The sequence below is a fragment of the Mustela nigripes genome, chromosome 6, assembly GCF_022355385.1.
Source record: "Mustela nigripes isolate SB6536 chromosome 6, MUSNIG.SB6536, whole genome shotgun sequence".
In the NCBI taxonomy this organism is placed as follows: domain Eukaryota; kingdom Metazoa; phylum Chordata; class Mammalia; order Carnivora; family Mustelidae; genus Mustela; species Mustela nigripes.
Window position 1 is genome coordinate 134,573,300 of NC_081562.1, and position 20,325 is coordinate 134,593,624.

General features: G+C 36.9%; 1 protein-coding gene and 1 long non-coding RNA gene across 3 annotated transcripts in view; one reads left to right on the top strand and one right to left on the bottom strand.

Moving 5' to 3' along the window:
- Positions 1–9,827, top strand: part of LOC132020154 (uncharacterized) — a 10,683-nt gene extending 856 nt beyond the window's left edge. The window contains exons 2-3 of the long non-coding RNA XR_009404939.1: positions 8,699–8,852; positions 9,742–9,827. This is a non-coding gene — a long non-coding RNA (uncharacterized LOC132020154). The remainder of the gene's footprint in view (positions 1–8,698; positions 8,853–9,741) is intronic.
- The window catches only part of HSPA14 (heat shock protein family A (Hsp70) member 14), a 39,731-nt gene continuing 23,696 nt past the window's right edge, over positions 4,291–20,325 (bottom strand). The window contains exons 11-14 of one of the 2 annotated variants that reach the window (XM_059404269.1): positions 10,690–10,902; positions 9,713–9,886; positions 7,080–7,150; positions 4,291–6,231 (exon numbers count right to left, since the gene is read on the bottom strand). In XM_059404269.1, the coding sequence (XP_059260252.1) occupies positions 6,153–6,231; positions 7,080–7,150; positions 9,713–9,886; positions 10,690–10,902 (537 nt within the window). In that variant the 3' untranslated portion in view covers positions 4,291–6,152. The remainder of the gene's footprint in view (positions 6,232–7,079; positions 7,151–9,712; positions 9,887–10,689; positions 10,903–20,325) is intronic. The other variant, XR_009404937.1, reaches the window with a different exon arrangement.

Consider the following 20,325-nt stretch of genomic DNA (forward strand, 5'->3'; position numbering starts at 1 on the left):
ATGGGGTGTGACATGAGCTTTGGAATTTTTTAGAGCTCCCCAGGTGATTGTAGTATGCAGCAGTTTGAAACCACCAGTCTCCATCTGTGCTTTTCACACTTGAATGGCCATAGGAATCATCTGGGGATCTTGTTAAAATGCAGATTCAATTTAGGTAGGTCTGGGCTGGGATCTGAGGTTCTGCCGTTTCTCACTAACTCTTCGCCTGATGCTTTTTGGTGGGGGCTGGGGGGAGGGCAGGGTCCAGCGGAAGGGAAGTTTGCTAGCAAGGCTGCAGGACGCCGGGTCTCTGCTGGACAACTGCCTAAACTCCTAACAGTCTCCCCACCCCCCACCGCCCCGCCCCCATCCACTCTTCACACCGCTTCCATGGTGATTGTTCTAAACAGTCTAACCCAGAAATCTTAGAAGAATCAATTGGGAAACCCTGTGTAGAAAGCCGTTTGACATTGACCAAGGATTTTGGTAATATTTTGGACAAAAATTACAAAAATCTTTCAAAACATCATGTATAAATTTGGAGCACTGTAAACACAGAACATTGAAGAAATTAGTTTGATTCCATTGTGAAATACTGTCTAGCCACTTAAAAAGATGTTTATGAAGCCTTTAGTTTCATGGGGGAATGTTTAACATGTTAAGCAAAAAAGCAACAACAAAAACCTATAAAAGTTTCAACTACATAAAAAGGCATAGGAAGATAAATGTAAAATCTTTGGGGGGTGATTTCCTTTTTGATTTCTCTTTACATATTTAACCATTTTCTATAGTGAGCATCTTATTACCTTGGCAATAAGGAATAAAAAATCCTATCCAACCCTATTGTCTGGAAGCCCTATTGTGGCATAGTGGTTCCTGTCCACATCTCAGGCCTCACTGCTCATCATTGTTCCTTCTTAATTTGTGAGTTCCTCAAATATTCCCTGCTCCGTGTTCCCAGGACTTCTTCAATTCTGCTCTTGCTGCTAGAAAATGCCTACTTTGCCCCATCTTTGCCAGGACTACTCCTAGATACCCTTTAAGACTTAGATGCAGCTTCACTGCCTTCCTCCCCTCCCCAAGTGTATTCACTGCCAGTCCTATATGTTCTTAGAACAACCCAGGAATATCTATCTTTAACTTTAAAAAAAATATATTTTACTTATTTATTTGACAGAGATCGCAAGTAGGCGGGGAGGCAGGCAGAGAGAGAGGAAGGGAAGCTGAGCAAAAAGCCTGATGCGGAGCTCAATCCCAGGACCCTGAGATCATGACCTGAGCCGAAGATAGGCTTTAACCCACTGACCCACCCAGGCACCCCTATCCTTAGCTTCTTTGTTGGTTTTTCTTTTACCTTATTGAGCTCTACACCTCACCTCTACACTGACTTCTCTTCACTCCCTTTATGTAGCCTAAAGGCTGAGGTTCCTCAGGACTTGGCCCCCAAGACATCTCTCTTAGGCTCTCTCCCTAAGGGACTGCCTCAGTTCCCATGGGTTTATATATCATTTTTATGCTAAAGCTTCCAAACATTTTGTCTCCAGCCTTGACCTCTTCCTTGAATTCCAGATCTGAATATCCACAGTGCCTAGCTGACATATTCTCTTAGGTGTTGCACAAACATCTCAAACTGATCACACTCGTAAGAGTGCCCTTCATTTTTACCTGCAGACCTGCCTGGTCCTCTCCACTGCAGGTATCCCCACACTCTCTCATTTCACTACACTGGCACAACCATCAACTCAGGGGTCCAAGAAGGAAATCTAGGTGTCATCTTGATTTCCTCTCTCCTCATCCCATAATTTCATTAGCAATTTGTGTCAATGCTATGTCCAAAATATACCTTCCTACCGCCTCCTTTCTCCATTGCTGCTGCTATGCCCTTAGTAGAGGCACCATTTCTAACCTGCAGTCCTACAAAAGTCTGCCTGGCTTCACTTCCACTATTGCTTCTCCTCCAATCCATTTTCCATGCAGCTCAAAGAGTCACCTTAAACATAAAGTGGGGCATGTCCTTCTCCTGCTTTAAATACTTCCTGGAGTACATAGAATAAAATCCAAACCTTCTGCTAGCTTCCTAGGCCTTAAGTGATTGGAACCCTAACGCCCTGACCTGACTTTGTGCCACTCTCCTCTGTACTCACTCTTCTCTAGGCTCTTTTCCACCCATTCAGAATCTTTTATGGTGTATCTCCTATGTGCCAGACAATGTATGAGGTGCTTAAAGTATACAGGAAAGAAAAAGACCCTGTGTGCAGAGGGCTTATGTCCTAGTAGGAGGAGCAGATTATAAGCAAGTAAATAAATATCTTAAGGCAACTCTAAATTACTTCGTGGAGAAGTGCTTGAGTCTCCACTTGTTCCATTTCTTCAGAGGCCTCTCCGGGTCACCCTAACATAGGTACTTCTAGTCTTCCATTCTTTCTCCTTGGCACCAAATGCACTTCCCAACATTTGCAGTTATCTTGTCTGTTTTTTTGGGTCTTGATCAGTTTCAGCAAAAATTTACAGAATAAATTGGACTCTTTTGTAGATCAACTGTTTTGTCTTTCGTCTTTAACCCCACTAATTCCAGGGGACAGATAAGACCTTGTCTCTTCAACAGGTACTACTGTGTAACTAAGTGAAGCAGCAACTCTCAAAGTATGGTATGGAGACCCAAGACCCTTCATAAGTTCAAAACTTTTCATAATAATACCAAAATATTTTCTGACTTCTTTACTTTCCTCTTGCAAGTATAGAGTGAAGTTTTTCAGAGGATACACAAGTTGGATATTACAACAAATTTAAAGAAACAGAACACAGCTATCTTCTCAAGGCAGACATTAAAGAGATTTGAAAAACATTAAACATTCCACACTTAATACTAAATCTTTGTTTTTGAAAAGTTACCTTTCATAAAAATGTTACTTAACATATAATTTTTTTATTTAAAAAAATGAGTGATTTTGAAAATCTCTGGGTTTTAGGACTAACCCAATGGAGGGTAACATTTTTCATAACATTCAGGAGATGAGGGGGAAACGTACTACTGTAATCCACAGCTGTAACTCAGGAAGGTTAGTTCTAGAAAGTTCTCTCCAATCTTCTCCATGGCCTGGCTTCTGAGGATGGTTCTGATTTTCCCTGAAAAACCAGAGCCATGCCAGACCCTTGGCCCCCAAAGTTATCGTTGTATCTCCCAACATGCCCAGCAAAAAAAAGCTCAGAATCATAGCAAAAGTTCACATAGGAAAGAGGAAGGGAAAATACGAGTCAAAGGACCTACAAGTTAAAAAAGGAAGGAGGCTGGTTCAGCAGACAAGGAGGTGCAGGAGTGATGGGGAAATCAGAGACACATACATATATATATATTGAACTAATATAGGGGTACCTGGGTGGCTCGGTCAGTTAAGCATCTGCCTTTAGCTCAGGTCATGATCCCAGGGTCCACGGATCAAGCCTTACACTGGGTTCCCTGCCATTGGAGAGGCTGCCTCTCCCTCTCCCTCTGCCTTTCCCCATCCCCGCTCATGCTCTCTCTCAGTCTCGCTCTATCTCAAATAAATAAGATCTTTAAACAAAAATAAAACCAATATAAATAAAAGCTCTTTAGATTCCCAATAATTTTTAAGAATGTAAAAGGGTCCTGAGACTAAAATGTTTGAGGATCTTGGTAAATCCTGGCTATAAATGGAGAGGGAAATCAAAGCCAGACACATATATCACTGGCCTCAAGGGAAACATACAGAAGTATGCCTCCACCCCCCAGTTTTTTCCCACAAAGACCCATGCAAACATGGTTTCTGGAGATCCATGGAGTGTCCCCTCTTTCATTTGAATGTTTTTTGGGAATAGAATGGACAATGTGAATTTAAATGAAATAATGCACAGAAAGTGTTTAGAATAATAAGCAACTAGGAAAATTGTTTAAAAAAAAGCACGGGTATTAGTTCAAAATTCACATTTACTGTCAGTTCTTGGATAAATTAACTTCTCTCAATCTGTTTCTCTTTGTACATGTAGAACACAAATAATAGAGGCTAGCTTACTCTCTGCATATTGCAACAACTCTTTAATTTTATAATGAATGTGTATCATTTTATAATTAGAAGAATGTTGAAGCTATTTTTACCTTGAAAAAGTAAAACACATATAAAAAGTTAATTGGCAAAATTTCCCCACATTCAGAAGAAAAAAACCTTGTCAGATGAGGATGCAGGACAATTTGGAGTACATTAGGCAACAGAGCACATTCGGTGACAGTTTCAAATTTGCTATGTTGGGGGAAAAAAATCATGCAAAGCTGACTAATAAAGCCAGAAGCAGAGGTATTCCTTTCTTCCTTTATTGCGTTTCTAAAGGAATCATAAAATATGCAAAAGATGTACTTACTGGCCATTGTCCTGTAGAATACAAAGAGGACTTATTTTTTCTTCCATATAATGCACTTATTAGATAGACACTGACTGAACACCTATGATGTTATGTGTTCTGGGACCTGGGACATTAAGAGTGTCTCTGCTCTCACAATACTCACTAATCTAGTGGAGATAGCAGTCAAGTTAAGTAAATTATTACACAGACATGGAAGGAAAGAAAACTCTTGAATAAATCCTTATGATATTTTATTCTACAGGTTTCATTAATCTACTTCAGGGGTTGGCAAACCTTTTCTGTAAAGAGCCAGACAGTAAATATTTTAAAGTTTGTGGGCCACAGAGTCTCTGTTGCAACTACTCACTGCCTTTACAGTGTGAAAGCAGCCACAAACAATACAGATACCAGTAGGCCTGGTGATATTCTCATAAAATTTTATTTACAAAAGTAGGAATGGCATACGACTGACACACTGGCGATGGCCAGTGCCTCATCTAGTTTAAAGAGCTAACAGTAACTATGAAATAAAATCCAAAAGCACTTTCTAAAGCATAACTGAAAGCTGTTCAACTAGTTGAGATGTTACTTTCCTATTTCCTAAAAACATTTAATTTGCATTTATTTATTTATTTGGTCTAAAAGTTTTCAATAACTGGAAAAGATCCTAAAAAATAACTAAGTACTCAGCCTTAATCAAAAGGGTATGCCTTTGAGTCTGCTTTGTGGACTCAGAATCATACCTGAATTCTTTTCGATTCTGTCAGTTATCTGATACAGAATAATCATGAAAAAATTTAAGTTTGGTTTCTGTATCTTTAGAAATAGAATATTACTGCCACAAAGCTCCATAAAAATAAACTATAATGAATAAAGCACACCCACAAAGCCTAAACAAGATAAAAACAGCACAAGTTTTAATTTTACCACTGGGTAAAGATACTTCCTCTTCTCAAGTCTCCTGGGAACCAAGGAGAGAAATGAATGGAAAATTCTCTCTTGATAATAGAATCTCATGTGCACTGCTCACTCTCTTTTCAATATATACAGATTAGTTGTCTTGTTTTAATGACTAAGCGTTTCATTAGTAATCCACAGAGTATCTCAATGCACTAATGAGTGTTCTCTGATAAACAGAATGTGGCTAGCCTTCTCTTCAAAATAAAAAAAGATCATTTCATTTCAAAAGATAAAATGTATTTGTTAGAGAGAAAAAGTCACACTAAACAAAATTGTAAAAAGGAAAAGTGAAAGTGCCACCCTAAAATATTTCTGTCCATAAAAAGGCCACTGTTACAAGTTTGGTGGGCAGCCCTCTAGACTTTTGTTTTCTATGCTTGTCACACACATATCTATGCATAGTTGTTGAGTTTGTGAATTTTTTTTCTTTTAAAGCAAAAATTGTTTCTTACTTTGCACATGACTCTCCAATTTTATTTAATATCAAACACTTGTAAATTGTTCCTAGTTCATTATCTAGTAAGAATTAATGAGACTTCTTCAAATTTAAAGTTATAGAACAAAATTTAAAAAACATTGTTAAATTTCCAGTAAAATTTCCTTCGATTCACTCAATTTAATTCTAAATAGCTTCATGACAGAAAAAGTTCCTTATATTTCCCACTAATAAAGGACCTTGTACTTCCCATCTTAAATGGAAAACAAAAAAAGGTTGCAGCACTTACTAATATATTGTATTTTAATAGAAACATATACAATTCATTCAAAAAGTATTTTAATATAAACATAACTTTTAAACAAAACCAAAGAATATTGATAGTCTAGTTCTAAAAAAAACTCCGGGTTTCTCTAGAGCACTAAGATGTCACTTCAATAGAGATTGCTTCACATTTTCCAGTCTCTTGATCTGTGCATGTCACATGTAAAGATCCATCCCTAAACAAACAAAGTATAACATTTCATCAGCTCATTTCATAAAAGCAAAAAGTTCTTAAGAAATAATTCAAAGACTTAGCATAAACGAGATGATTTTAATTTTTGAAAGAAGAGTATTAAGATAAAGAAGAAACACAATTTCAGTGTCTAACTTTGTGTCACATGCTGTAATTAGATAGCTGATCTTAAAAATTTCTTTCTAGACCACTGACACAGAAGTTGTATTCCTTGAAAACCAGGATGAAGATCTCAAGTTTAAGACTTTATGCACTCTGAACATGAATCATGCCATCTTTAAGCCTAGGCCAAGGCAAACCCACGCTAATGAATTTGACATTCTTGCTAAGTATGGTTATAGAATGAATGGTCTCTAAAGTTAATTTGGAAATGATTTACTTGCAAGACACAGTCTTCTGGATGGCCAGTTGTTAATACAGTGGTAATAGCTGGATTTAATTAGTAACATATATCCTAGAGCTTTTCTGTAGCAATACCAAAATAAACTTATCCTTTCACAGGATAAATAATATCAACATAAACCTTAGAAGATTATATTTAAGACTGATAAAAATTGTATCTCAAACTTCATGGACCAGTTTTTTACACTGACCACACCAAAATAATTAGAGTTCATAAAAAATGAAGAATGCAAATAATTTGAGATACACTTTCTTTGTAAAATATAGCAATTTTATAGAACAAAAAATGTAATTCACTGACAAAACCTTTACAAGCTTTAATATCAGGTTTTCCTAGAATAGCAATGTGTGAAGAAATCAATAAACTAACAAAAAAGGTCAAGTCTCACGGTGAATTTTTGAAACATCAGGAATAGTTTAATTTTATACCTTTTCATTGTAAGAACAGCTAATATATCGCGTAATCCATTTTCTTTTTTATCTAGATCCTGGAGTACAACCTGTTTATGCAAAAATAATATAAAGATGGTTCAGTACTTTGATATATTAGTAGACTGATGCACTAGTTATTCCAATGGACCAAATCTTACTTACTGAAACTTTTTAAAATAGGGCAGTTTTCAATGACCAGAATCAGAGAATAGGATTAAGCTTTCTTAACTATGAAACTTTGCCTCTAGAAGGAGAGCATATAAGTAATAGATTTGTTCCTCTTAAACATCATATCCTAGGTTATGAAGTATACTCTGTCTCAGAAAATAAAGATTGCTTTTCTTTTTGGTAATTAAGCCATTACCAGTAACATATACCTTGGAAAACCAATTTAAGGAAACACATGACAAATACTTTTGAACAACTAAGATTATATTTGTACATAAGAAATATTAATGAATTTACCAAAAAATTATTTAGTTTCCTAAAGAAAAGTATACCAATAAACCAAGTTTGGAAGTGACTTTTCAGATTTTTCTAGTATCAAGTCTATGACTCTAGGGAAGCACTAAGTACCTTGGTTTACTCATTTGTAAAACACAGAGATTAGAATAGGTGGGATCTTTACAAGAGTAGCTCCCAAATTCAGTATTAGTTGACTAACTCTTCTCCTTTTGGCATCTGTAACTTAGGATATAGGGACAGTAGCTGCAGCAGAGTCTTGGAGCAGTGTATGAGGAGAAAAGGTAATAAATGTACAAGAGAGAGAAGCTAAGGGAATACTAAGACAGCCAAGTGAGTTTAGAAATACAGTACACAGAAAAGTGCTTATATAGTAATCCACGACAGAAACATCTGGAGGAGCTTGTAAAAACTTTACTAGTTGAAGGGGCCCTATTCCCCTAGATTCTAAGATGTTTGAGGTAGAGTCCAGATAGGTTTTGTATGTGTGTTTTCATTATCCTTTTGTTGAATAAGAAAACAGATACAAAGCTAAAGATACTATGGATTCCCTTTGCTTACCTACATTTGTTTTATTTTCACTGTAAAAGTATTTCATGCTCATGTCCTATGCTATTTGTTAAAACTTCAGTACAAAGTGTTAAAAAGTAAAAAACAAACATCCTTTTGGTACCTTCAAATCTACCCACTGTTAAGTATCCTAAATATATATATATATTTTTAAAGATTTTATTTATTTATTTGACAGAGGGAGAGGGATCACAAGGAGGCAGAGAGGCAGGCAGAGAGGTGGGGGGGGCAGGAAGCAGGCTCCCTGCCGAGCACAGAGCCCGATGCGGGGCTTGATCCCAGGACCCTCAGATCATGACCTGAGCGGAAGGTAGAGGCTTAACCCACTGAGCCACCCAGGCACCCCAATATATTTCTAATACCTACAGATATTTTCTGTATCTATGCATGGATATTTACATACCCACACCTACCAAAACACCACCTCCCTCACACACACCCAAGCTCTCAAACTTTTTATATAAACACAAATGACATCATACTGTAAATATGGCTCTATAGTCCCTGTATATGTGTTTTAATGTAATTATATTTCTTGGGCATGTTTCTAAGCAAATCAAGTGGCTCCACTTCATTTCTTTTAGAGGATGCAGAGGACTCTACAATATGAAATAGAAATGTGGTATTTTGAAAAAGTAAAGGTATCCTTTTTGAGAGACAACATGGTGTAATGGCAAGAGCAAGAGCCCAGAAGTAAAACCAACTGAGGATAAATCTTACCTCAACAAGGAAAATAAGGTACTTACTGCCATGAGCCTGTTTTTTTTTTTTAAAGATTTTATTTATTTATTTGACAGAGAGAGATCACAAGTAGGCAGAGAGGCAGGCAGAGAGAGAGGAAGAAGCAGGCTCCCTGCTGAGCAGAGAGCCCGACACGGGACTCGATCCCAGGACCCTGAGATCATGACCTGAGCCGAAGGCAGTGGCTTAACCCACTGAGCCACCCAGGTGCCCCCATGAGCCTGTTTTTTAATCATCTATGAAATGGTCATAATAACGTCTACCTCATGGCACTCTGATGCCTTTGTAAGTTGCCTGGTTTAGCTCCTGGCATTAGCAAACCAAAAACTGTCATTTCCCCTGCTACTTACATTTTACCAAGGAGAGTCAAGAGCACAAGACAAACAGAAAAAAAAACAAAAACAAAAACAAAAACAAAACCCACATTGTCTTTTGTTTTTGCTTTCCTGTAACTCTTTCAAATTAAAATTGCTTATTCCTGGGACGCCTGGGTGGCTCAGTTGGTTAAGCAGCTGCCTTCAGCTCAGGTCATGATCCCAGCGCCCTGGGATCGAGTCCCACATCGGGCTCCTTGCTCAGCAGGGAGCCTGCTTCTCCCTCTGCCTCTGCTTGCCATTCTGTCTGCCTGTGCTTGCTCTCTCCCCCTCTCTCTCTCTGATAAATAAATAGAATCTTTAAAAAAAAAACCTTTAAAATTGCTTATTCCTTCTTTTATAAGTTAGAAGTAATCCATTCATACAAATGTGTTAAATAGGTATCTTATAAACATTTTATATTGATATTAAACTGAGTCTAATGAAGAAAGAAAAGCTAAACAGTCTCACATGACTAATAAATTGCCCAAATTATGTATTCACCTGTGCGAACTTGTCTTCCTCTTTTGCAGAGTTTTTTCCCTCAGACTCATAGAGTTCAAGGCATACTGAAGATAATCTTCCAGGGGCCTGTAATGTGTGTTGTCTTCGAGCTGGCAAAGGAGTCCCTGATGGGAATAATACTGTGAAACTGTTGGCTCCTGATTCATCGACTCCCTAATAAGCAGAAAAATAATATGCATATCCTCTGATATTTATCATTACAATTATAAAGTCACTCCTATTATAAATATAATACTTAATCCTTGTTGATCATCTAGAAACTACAGATAGGCAAAGGAAGCAAATGTGATCCTTGATCCCAACTTACTTCATTTAAAAATAAATTGAAACGTATCTCTCTATCTGTATTTGAAGCTTATGATTAAAAAAATTTTTTTTAAAAAGATTTTATTCATTTCTTTGACAGAGAGAGAGACATAGTGAGAGAGGGAACACAATCAAGGGGAGAGGGAGAGGGAAAATGAGGCTTCCCACTGAGGAGGGAGCCTGATCCTGCGATCATGACCTAAGCATATGCCTAACAACTGAGCCACCCAGGTGCCCTTATGATTAAAATTATAAGAAATTAATATGTTAGATAAATATTAACTGAAAGAAAACAAGAGACTCATTAAACGCAAAATTATAAATCTCAATTTAAAATTTTTACCAATATACAAATTTTCATTGTAAAACCATGGTATGTATAAAAACTTATGACAAGGGCGCCTGGGTGGCTCAGTGGGTTAAGCCGCTGCCTTCGGCTCAGGTCATGATCTCAGGGTCCTGGGATCGAGCCCCACATCGGGCTCTCTGCTCAGCAGGGAGCCTGCTTCCTCCTCTCTCTCTCTGCCTGCCTCTCTGCCTACTTGTGATCTCTCTCTGTCAAATAAAAAAAAAAAAAATCTTAAAAAAAAAAACTTATGACAATAAGTTTATGCTACTTTTATGGAAAAGTAAAGAAAAGCTAAACCTACCTTAACTAAAATATCTTTGGCTGAACACTCTATCTTAAGTGAGTCTTCCACTAAAAGATTTTCTTTCCCAATAAGAATCCCTGCTTCAATAGCTGCACCAATAGGGATGACCTCATCAGGAGGGATAGAATTCAGAAGCTCAACCGTTGGGAAGAGATCTTTAATCAGTTGTTGTAGCCTTGGCATTCGAGAAGACCCTCCACAAAGAACAACCTAGAAAATAAAAATAATTTTCAGTTTTTTACTTTTAGAACAATGGCTGTTTCTCAAAATCAAGTATTAAAAGTTCGGCCATCTTTACCCATGTAATGATAAAATACAAGAAGCCCTATTGTAACATTATTTTATGTTGTACTTACCATATATATAAAATATATATATTTAACACATTTTAAGTATTTAACATATTCTTTACTCATAAAAACAAAATTTAAAATGAAGAGATCTTACCACACGGTAGAAAATACAATACACGAACAATGTGGCTTATGATTAATACTGGGCATATGCAGCTTAACCATAAACAGGCATCTGAATAGGAAATATATTAATACTTTATACTATTCCAACACTTCTAAAAGAAATGTTTACATACATCCTATGGCATTTTTATGACAAATATAAGCAATCTCACTATGTGAAAACTATGCCACAGATTTTTATCTTCACCATGGAAGAACACTCAATTTTCTGAGGAAAAAGATGTTTTACAAAACTACATTTTAAGCTCTTGGTCCATCTAGTTAAATATCTTGTCTCTGAAGAATTTCATATAAAACTACTCCTTTACTAGCTTATCCACACAAGTGCCCCAGCTTTTACAGCTGCCGCCTGAGGGACTGGGGCTCCAAATCACCTAGCTCTGATAGTTAAAAGTACTGGCATTCATGAGTTCCACAGGACTATCACAATGAGGCAGTTTTTAAATGGTTAAGGAGCACCCCCTGCCCAGTGGCTATATACCTATATGCCTGGGCTCAGCAGAGAGGGAGCCAGGCAAAAATGCCCATCTCCCAGTTTATCCCTGGAGGAGATTTGACTGCATACTTTCCCAGCTGCTGCCTGAGAGTCTGGCTTCCAATCAGCTTGTTTCTTCAATCCTCCTCTTTGGGACACTGATGGTCTTGGCATACTCTCAGCTACTGAGAGCCACTAAGAACAAAGATGGCAGCTTAGGCATACAGATTTGAGAGGCAACCAGAAGCTTGGGGCTGGGGTGATTGATAAAGTTAATTTCTTATGTCAGACCAGTGTGTCAAGACTGGAAGATGTGGTAGTTATATGTAATGCACAGAAACCAACATGGAGAGTCAACATATATATTCCAAACAAAATAACTTCTCAAAAACTGATCTTAATGAGGCAAAGGTAAGTGATTTTCCCAGTACAGTTTATAACAATAAGGCTGCTTGCTGGAGTCAGCAGAGTAATGTGTGAATAAAGAGAATCTCAACAGAGATATAGAAAATATTAAAAAAAAAAACCCCAAATCACAGAACTGAAGAATATAATAACTGAACTGAAAAATTCAGTAGAGAGGTTAAACAGCACATTTCATGAAGGAAAAGAAAGGTTCATAAACTCAGGACAGGACAGAGGAATTCATCTAAAGATAGGTGTAAAAAGAAAAAAGAATGAAAAAGAATTAAGATGGCTTAAGGAACTTATGGGACAGTAGTAAGTATACTAATGCACATACTATAGAAGTCCCAGAAAGAGAAGAGAAAAAAAGGGGCAGAATGCATATTAAAAGAAATAATGGTTAAAAATTACCTAACCTGGGGAAACAAACAGATATCCAGATCCAGTAAGCCCCAAAATTACCAAGTAAGATGTATAAAGAGACCTACACTGAGAAACATTGTAATTACAGTGTTAATGGGTCACGTGGGTGGATCAGTTGGTTAAGCATCCTTCTCGATTTCAGCTCAGGTCATGATCTCAGGATCATGAGACTGAGCCCGGCATCAGCCTCACGGCTGGGCATGGAGCCTACTTAAGATGCTCTCTCTCGGGGCACCTGGGTGGCTCAGTGGGTGGCTCAGTGGGTTAAAGCCTCTGCCTTCGGCTCAGGTCATGATCCCAGGGTCCTGGGATCAAGCCCCGCATCGGGCTCTCTGCTCAGCGGGGAGCCTGCTTCCTTTTCTCTCTCTCTGCCTGCTTCTCTGCCTACGTGTGATCTCTTGTCTGTCAAATAAATAAATAAAATCTTTAAAAAAAAATTCTCTCCCTTTCCCTATGCCCACCCACCTGCTCCCCTCTTAAAAAAAAAAAAAAAAAGCATCAAAAGTTAAAGACAGAATCTCAAAGACTGCAAGAGAAAAGCAACTTGTTACATACAAGTGACCCTCTCGTAAGATGATAAGCAGATATTCCAACAGAAATCTTACAAACTAGATGTGAGCTATCCTAACTGCTGAAAGAAAAAACCTGTCAGCCAAGAATACTCTACTCAAAGCTATCCTGCAGAACTGATGGAGAGATGTGTTTTACACACCAATGAAAGCTGATGGAGTTTACCAGACTGAGCAATGTTCAATGGAGTTCTTCAAGGATGCTAATTAGTAACTTGAAAACATATGAAACTGTAAAACTCACTGGTAAAGGTAAATATATACAGTTGACCCTTGAATAATTCAAAGGTCAAGGACACTTATTCCCTGCATAGTTGAAAATCCATGTATAATGTCTGACTACCCCAAAACTTAACTATTAATAGCCTACTGTTGACCAGAAGCCTTATCAATAACACAGTCAATAAACACATATTTTATATGTTATATGTAATATATACTGTATTCTTACAATAAAGTAAGCTAGAGAATAAAATGTCAAGAAAACCATAAAGAAAAGAAAATCCATTTAAAGTACTTTACTGTATTTATTGAAGAAAAAATCCATTTATGAGCAGATCTGTGCAATTCAACCTGTGTTGTTCACAGGTCAACTGTAGTTGAATTCAGAATACTCTAATATTGTAATAGTGGGGGTGAGCACTCTAACATAAAGGCTAAAAGAAAAAAAACATTAAAAATGATATAACTACAATAATTAATTAATGGATACACAAAACAAAAGACATAAATTGTGACATCAAAAACAAAATGTGAAAAAGAGGAGTGTAAAAATGTAGAGCTTTGGTATGTGTTCAAAGTTAAGCTGTATCGGTTTCAATTAGGCTATTATAAGATGTTTTATATAAGCTTCATGGTAACCAAAAAGCAAAAACCAATAATAGATACAACAAAAGATAAAAAGAAAGATATCAAAGCACATTACTATGCAAAAAAATCAACAAATCACAAAGGAAGAAGGAATAAAGGAGCACATGAACTATAAAACCGAAAATTAGCAAAATGGTTAGAGTAAGTTTATGCTAATCAAAAATTATTTTTTGTACCCTAACAACAAATTATTGGAAAGAGAAATTAAGAAGACAATCCTATTCACAACAGCAAAAAAAGAATAAAAGACTTAGGAATAAATTTAACCAAGGAGGTGAATGATTTATACACTAAAAGCTATAAGATATTGATGAAAGAAATTGAAGAAGACATGAGTAAGTTGAAAGATATTCCATGTTCTTGTAATGGAAAAATTAATTTTGTTGAAATGCCCATACTACCCAAAGTGATCTAGAGATTCAATGCAATCCTATCAAAATTCCAATAGCATTTCTCACAGAAACAGGAAAGACAATCCTAAAATCTATATTGAACCACAAAAGACCCAAACAGCCAAGCAATCATTAGAAAGAACAAAGTTGGAGCATCATGCTTACCGATTTCAAAACGTATTACAAAGCTATAATAATCAGAACAGAATGGTACTGGCACAGAAGCAGACACAAAGATCAACAGAACGGAGAGCCCAGAAAAAAGCCCATGCTTAAATGGTCAATTAACTTTCAATGAAGGAACCAAGAATATACAACATGACCCTGAGATCATATAAGGACAATCTCCTTAGTAAGTGGTGTGGGCGAAAGTGGATATCCACAGGCAAAAGAATAAAACTGTATCCTTATGTTATACCATATACACAAATTAACTCAAACTGAAGACTTGAATTAAGACCCAAAACTATAAAACTCCTAGAACAAAACAGGGGGTAAAGCTCCTTGACATTATTAGTCTTAGTAGTGAATTTTTTTGCATTTGACGCCCAAAGCAAAAACAATAAAACCAAAGATAAATAACAGTAAACTAAAAAGTTACTGAACAACAAAGGAAACCATCACCAACGTGGAAAGGCAACCTGGAAAAGGGGAAAAAATATTTTCAAACCACATATCTGAAAAGGGGTTAATATGCAAAATATACAAGGAAGTCATAAACTCAAAAGCAAAAAAACCGAACAACCTAATTAAAAAGTGGGTAAAGGACTTAAATAGACATTTTTCTGAAGAAGATATACAGGTGGCTAACAGACACATGCAAAGATGCTCAACATCACTCATCATAAGGCAAATGCAAATCAAAACCACAATGAGATGTCACCTCACCCTTGTTAGGGTGGCTCTCATCAAAAACACAAAAGAGAACACATATTGGCAAAAATATAGACGAAAGGGAACCCTTGTACACTGCTGGGAATGTGAAATAATAGAGCCACTATGGAAAACAGTACGGAAATTCGTCAAGACATTAAAAATAGAATTGCCATATGATCCAGCAATCCCATTTCTGAGTATATATTCAAAAGAAATGAAGTCACTATCTCAAAGAGGTATGTGTATGCTCATGTTCATTATAGCATTATTCACAATACCCAACATATGAAAATATCCTAAGTGTCTGTTGATGGATGAATGGATGAAGATGTGGCATATGCATATAGACACAATGCAATATTATTCAGTCTTAAAAAAGAAAGAAATCCTGTCATTTGCCACAATATGCATGAATCTCGAAGGCATTATGCAAGGTGAAATAAGCTAGACAGAGAAAGACAAATATGGCATAGTGTCACTTATATGTGGAATCTAAAAAAAGAAAAAATGTCAAACTCATAGAAACAGAAGGTAGAAAAGTGGCTGGAGCTACGTGGTGAGGGAAATAGGGAGAGGTTGATAAAATGGTAAAAAGTTTCAGTTGTACGTGAATAAGATCTGAGGATCTATTATATAACATGGTGATTATAGTTGATAATATTGTACTGTGCAATTGAGATTTGCTAAGAAAGCAAGCTTAAGTGTTTTCACCTCTGACCCAAAAAGGTAAAAATACAGGGTAACAGATGTGTTAATTAACTCCATGGTGGGAACCCTATCACAATGTATATGTGTATCTAATCCTACCTGTAACTATAAATACTTTACAATTTTATTTGTCAATTATAATTCAATAAAGTGGAATAAAACTGCTCCTTTATAAAGACCTGAATTTCTTCATTTATACATTTAGCACTTACATCTCCATAGGTACACAGGATATTGAATAAATAGGTAGCCCAAGAAGGGAAACCATCAATAATCACTTCTTTTTTTTTTTTTTTTTAAAGATTTTATTTACTTATTTGACAGACAGAGATCACAGGCAGAGAGAGAGGAGGAAGCAGGCTCCCCGCTGAGCAGAGAGTCCGATGTGGGGCTCGATCCCAGGACCCTGAGATCGTGACCTGAGCTGAAGGCAGAGGCTTTAACCTACTGAGCCACCTAGGTGCCCCCAATATTCACTTCTTATTTCACAGTCTTTTTATGGATATTCTCAAAGCTCAATGTGTTAGAGAAAATGACCAACTGATGAAAACCAGGCCTCTCTAACATTAGGTGTGAAATGAGGAGTAATACCGTACTGATCTTCAGGTGAGGGCATGAGGAACATCAGCTGAGTGAAAAAGAAAAAAGGAAAAGCAGGTTTGCCCTGGCAAAGTTCCCTAAGACCTCCCTAAATGGTCTGTTTTGGAGGTAAGTAAAAATAAAAACCTTCTCTAAAATTTTATGATCCCGGGACGCCTGGGTGGCTCAGCTGGTTGGACGACTGCCTTCGGCTCAGGTCATGATCCCGGAGTCCCGGGATCAAATCCCGCATCAGGCGCCCAGCTCCATGGGGAGTCTGCTTCTCCCTCTGACCTTCTCCTCACTCATGCTTTTTCTCACTGTCTCTCAAATAAATAAATAAAATAAAAAGATTTTAAAATTTTATGATCCCATGTAAATACCATGAGGATAAGAATGTAGAATACGCCCCTCAAATTTCTCACAGTCAACATCACAAAGCTTTATCAAGAAGCAATTAAGTGATGCTATGCAAAAAAACCCAAAAAACAAAAAAAAACCCAACAAAACAAAAAACTAAAAAGTCTTGGCTTTTGGAATTTTCATTTAAAAAAGTGAAAAAAATAACAATGTATTACCATTAATGCTGACAGTAACCACCAAGTTTTAATTTAAATAAATTCTTTAAAGATCTAGTCTGTACTATAAGATTTCTTTTGTGATTTAAAATTTAATAGAATAGGGGCGCCTGGGTGGCTCAGTGGGTTAAAGCCTCTGCCTTCGGCTCAGGTCACGTCTCAGGGTCCTGGGATCGAGCCCCACATCGGGCTCTCTGCTCACCAAGGAGCCTGCTTCCTCCTCTCTCTCTGCCTGCCTCTCTGCCTACTTGTCATCTCTGTCTGTCAAATAAATAAATAAAATCTTTAAAAATAAATAAATAAATGAATGAATAAAATTTAATAGGATATACATATATTGAACATAAATAACTTACTAAATAACATGCTAAACATAAATAACATACTAAAGGATTTTCAAATATAACTTTCACAGTAATTTCATAAAACTGCTGTTAAAAAAATCAAACCATCTTAACTACCTGAGTATTAAAAACATGAATCTAAACAACAAAAAAGGAAAAATATATTACAGATTATTCTAGAAATACAGAAAATAATAAAATCTATCAAAGCTTACTGAATAAAACCAAAACTATTAAGAAATGAAACTGTAGCTAATTTTTTTACTATAGAAAAAAGTGAAAAAATAAATTGGCATTTAATATAAGGATTTAGAAAAATAACAAAAGTGTCCTGGAAAGACTGGAAGAAATAAGGAGAAAATCAGAAATAAATCAATTAGAAAAGAAAAAAAAAAGACTTAAAAAAAATCTGAAGTTTTTTGGGGGTAGTAGTGGCAGGAGTTAGAGCCAAAAAATAAAAAACAAACAAAAAAGCCTGTCAAGCGTAGCAAAGGAAAAGGAAACTATATGCACAAATGCATATATATATGCACACACACACACACACACACCAGAATACTATGCAGCCATCAAAAGAAACAAAATCTTGCCATTTGCAGTGACATGGATGAAACTAGAGGGTATTGTGCTGAGCAAAAGAAGTCAATCAGAGAAAGACAATTATCATATGAGCTCTCTGATACGAGGAACTTGAGAGACAGGGTGGGGAATCATGGGGGCTAGGGAAGGAAAAAATGAAACAAATTGGGATTGGGAGGGAGACAAACCATAAAAGACTCTTAATCTCATGAAATAAACTGAGGGTTGCTGGGGCGTGGGGGGTAGGGATAGTGTGGCTGAGTTATGGACCCTGGGAAGGGTATGTGCTATGGTGAGTGCTGTGAAGTGTGTAAGCCTGACGATTCATAGACCTGTAGCCCTGGGGCAAATACTATATTTATATGTTAATTTAAAAAATTAAAGAAATTAAACATTTTTTTTAAATAAATAAAATAAAGAATTAGCCTAAAACAAAAAAAAATTTTTCTTTAAATCAAAAATTTACCCTAAAGATACAAATGTAGTGATCTGAAGGGGCACATGCCCACGAAATGTTATAGCAGCAATGTCCACAATAGTCAAAACTATGGAAAGAACCTAGATGTCCATCAACAGATGAATGGATAAAGAAGATGTGGTATATATGGGGCGCCTAGGTGGCTCAGTGGATTAAGTCTCTACTTGACAAGGGGATCTGGCACACTTTCTTATGCTGAACTTAATTTACAGATATGTAAATCATACCTAAAATCACATTCCCATATTATATGGTTAAACGCTCACTTTAGAATTCTACATATATCTTAGGAGGAGTTATACTGAATATATATTTAAAAACCACCATAAAAGGTTCCGTCCTTGGTTAAAGAAACATATTTTTTTAAAGATCTTATTTATTTGACACACACACACACACACACAGAATGCACATGTGCACAATTTAGGGGAGCGGCAGGGGGACAGGGAAAGGGAGGGACAAGTAGATCCCTGCTGAGCATGGGCTTAATCCCAGGACACTGAAATCATGTCCTGAGCCAAAGTCAGATGCTTAACCGACCAAGCCATCCAGGCACCCCTACAGAAATTTTGTGAGTGGATACTTTTCATGATGAAAATGAAAAAAAAAAAAAAAAACAAAAAAACCCCAAAATATTACTTCTAGTTAAAGGGTCTTAAAAAAATTTTTTTTAAAGATTTTATTTATTTGAGAGAGAGAGCAAGCATGAGTAGGGGAGGGGCAGAGGGAGAAGCAGACCTTCTGAGTCAGGAGACCAACTCGGGGCTTGATCCCAGAACCCTGGGATCATGACCTGAGCTGAAGGCAGATGCTTAACTGACTGAGCCACCCAGGTGCCCCTCTAAAGGATTTAAGGTTGAATTCTATACCAAACATAACCCAAAATGTAAGATCGGACACTGACATGGTGGAACAGAAGAAAAGGGGTTTCAGGTTCCAAATCTGGAGAAATTAGCTGTGAAAGAAACATTAATTACTCAATATTTCTATTTTTCAATTTGCTATTTTTTTCAAGCTGGAATTTAAAATGTAACCTCCAAATCAGGAATCTGCATTTTTATATTGAGTTCAGATGGGTATTTTCTGGCAGCTGTGTTTTCCTATACCTGACAACTTCATTCACATTCACGGCTGTCCCCTACAACTAACTGCTAGAGCGTGTAACCTCTCCCACATGGTGCCTCCAGCTATGAAGAAAGGAAGGTAATATTAATCTCTTTCCGAGGAACACTGTGTATGATTACATTACCGTGAAATAAAGTAGAGTTAAAGTACTGGAAGTTTTGGTTTAGAAGGTATTATTCTGGATAAATGAATCAGATATATTGTGCTACTTTTGTCATCTAAGTTCAAGCATTTAAGACAAAAAAGGAATAATGTTCTTATTTCTTTGAGTGTGTCTCAGGAGGTTTTTTTTTGTTTTTGTTTTTGTTTTTTTTTTAAAGACAAAGAGAGAAGTAGCCTCTGCTTATGAAATTACAACCTCGGACAAGGTAGACCATTAAGGAAGGAGCAGGTCATGCTGCTGGACTCAAAAAGAAGGGAGGTAGGAGCAAGAAAGATGAGAAAAGGACCAAGCCGTGCCTCTACCTTATAATATGCTTCTTATCTGAACAATGCTTGAGACTCACCCACACTCCTCACCCTGTCCCTAGACAGAAGCCTTGAGGCCCTACTGATAAACAATGGTTCAGGAGGTGCCACAGACAAGTCATCATGTGGGGAAGAGAGAATGAGCTGGGAGGCCAGTAGCTAAGGCACTTCTATCATTCTTTTTAAAGATTTTATTTATTTATTTGAGACAGAGAAAGAGAAAAGAGCAGGGGAGAAGGCAATGGGAGAGGAAGAGGGAGGAGACCACCCAATGGGCAGGGAGCC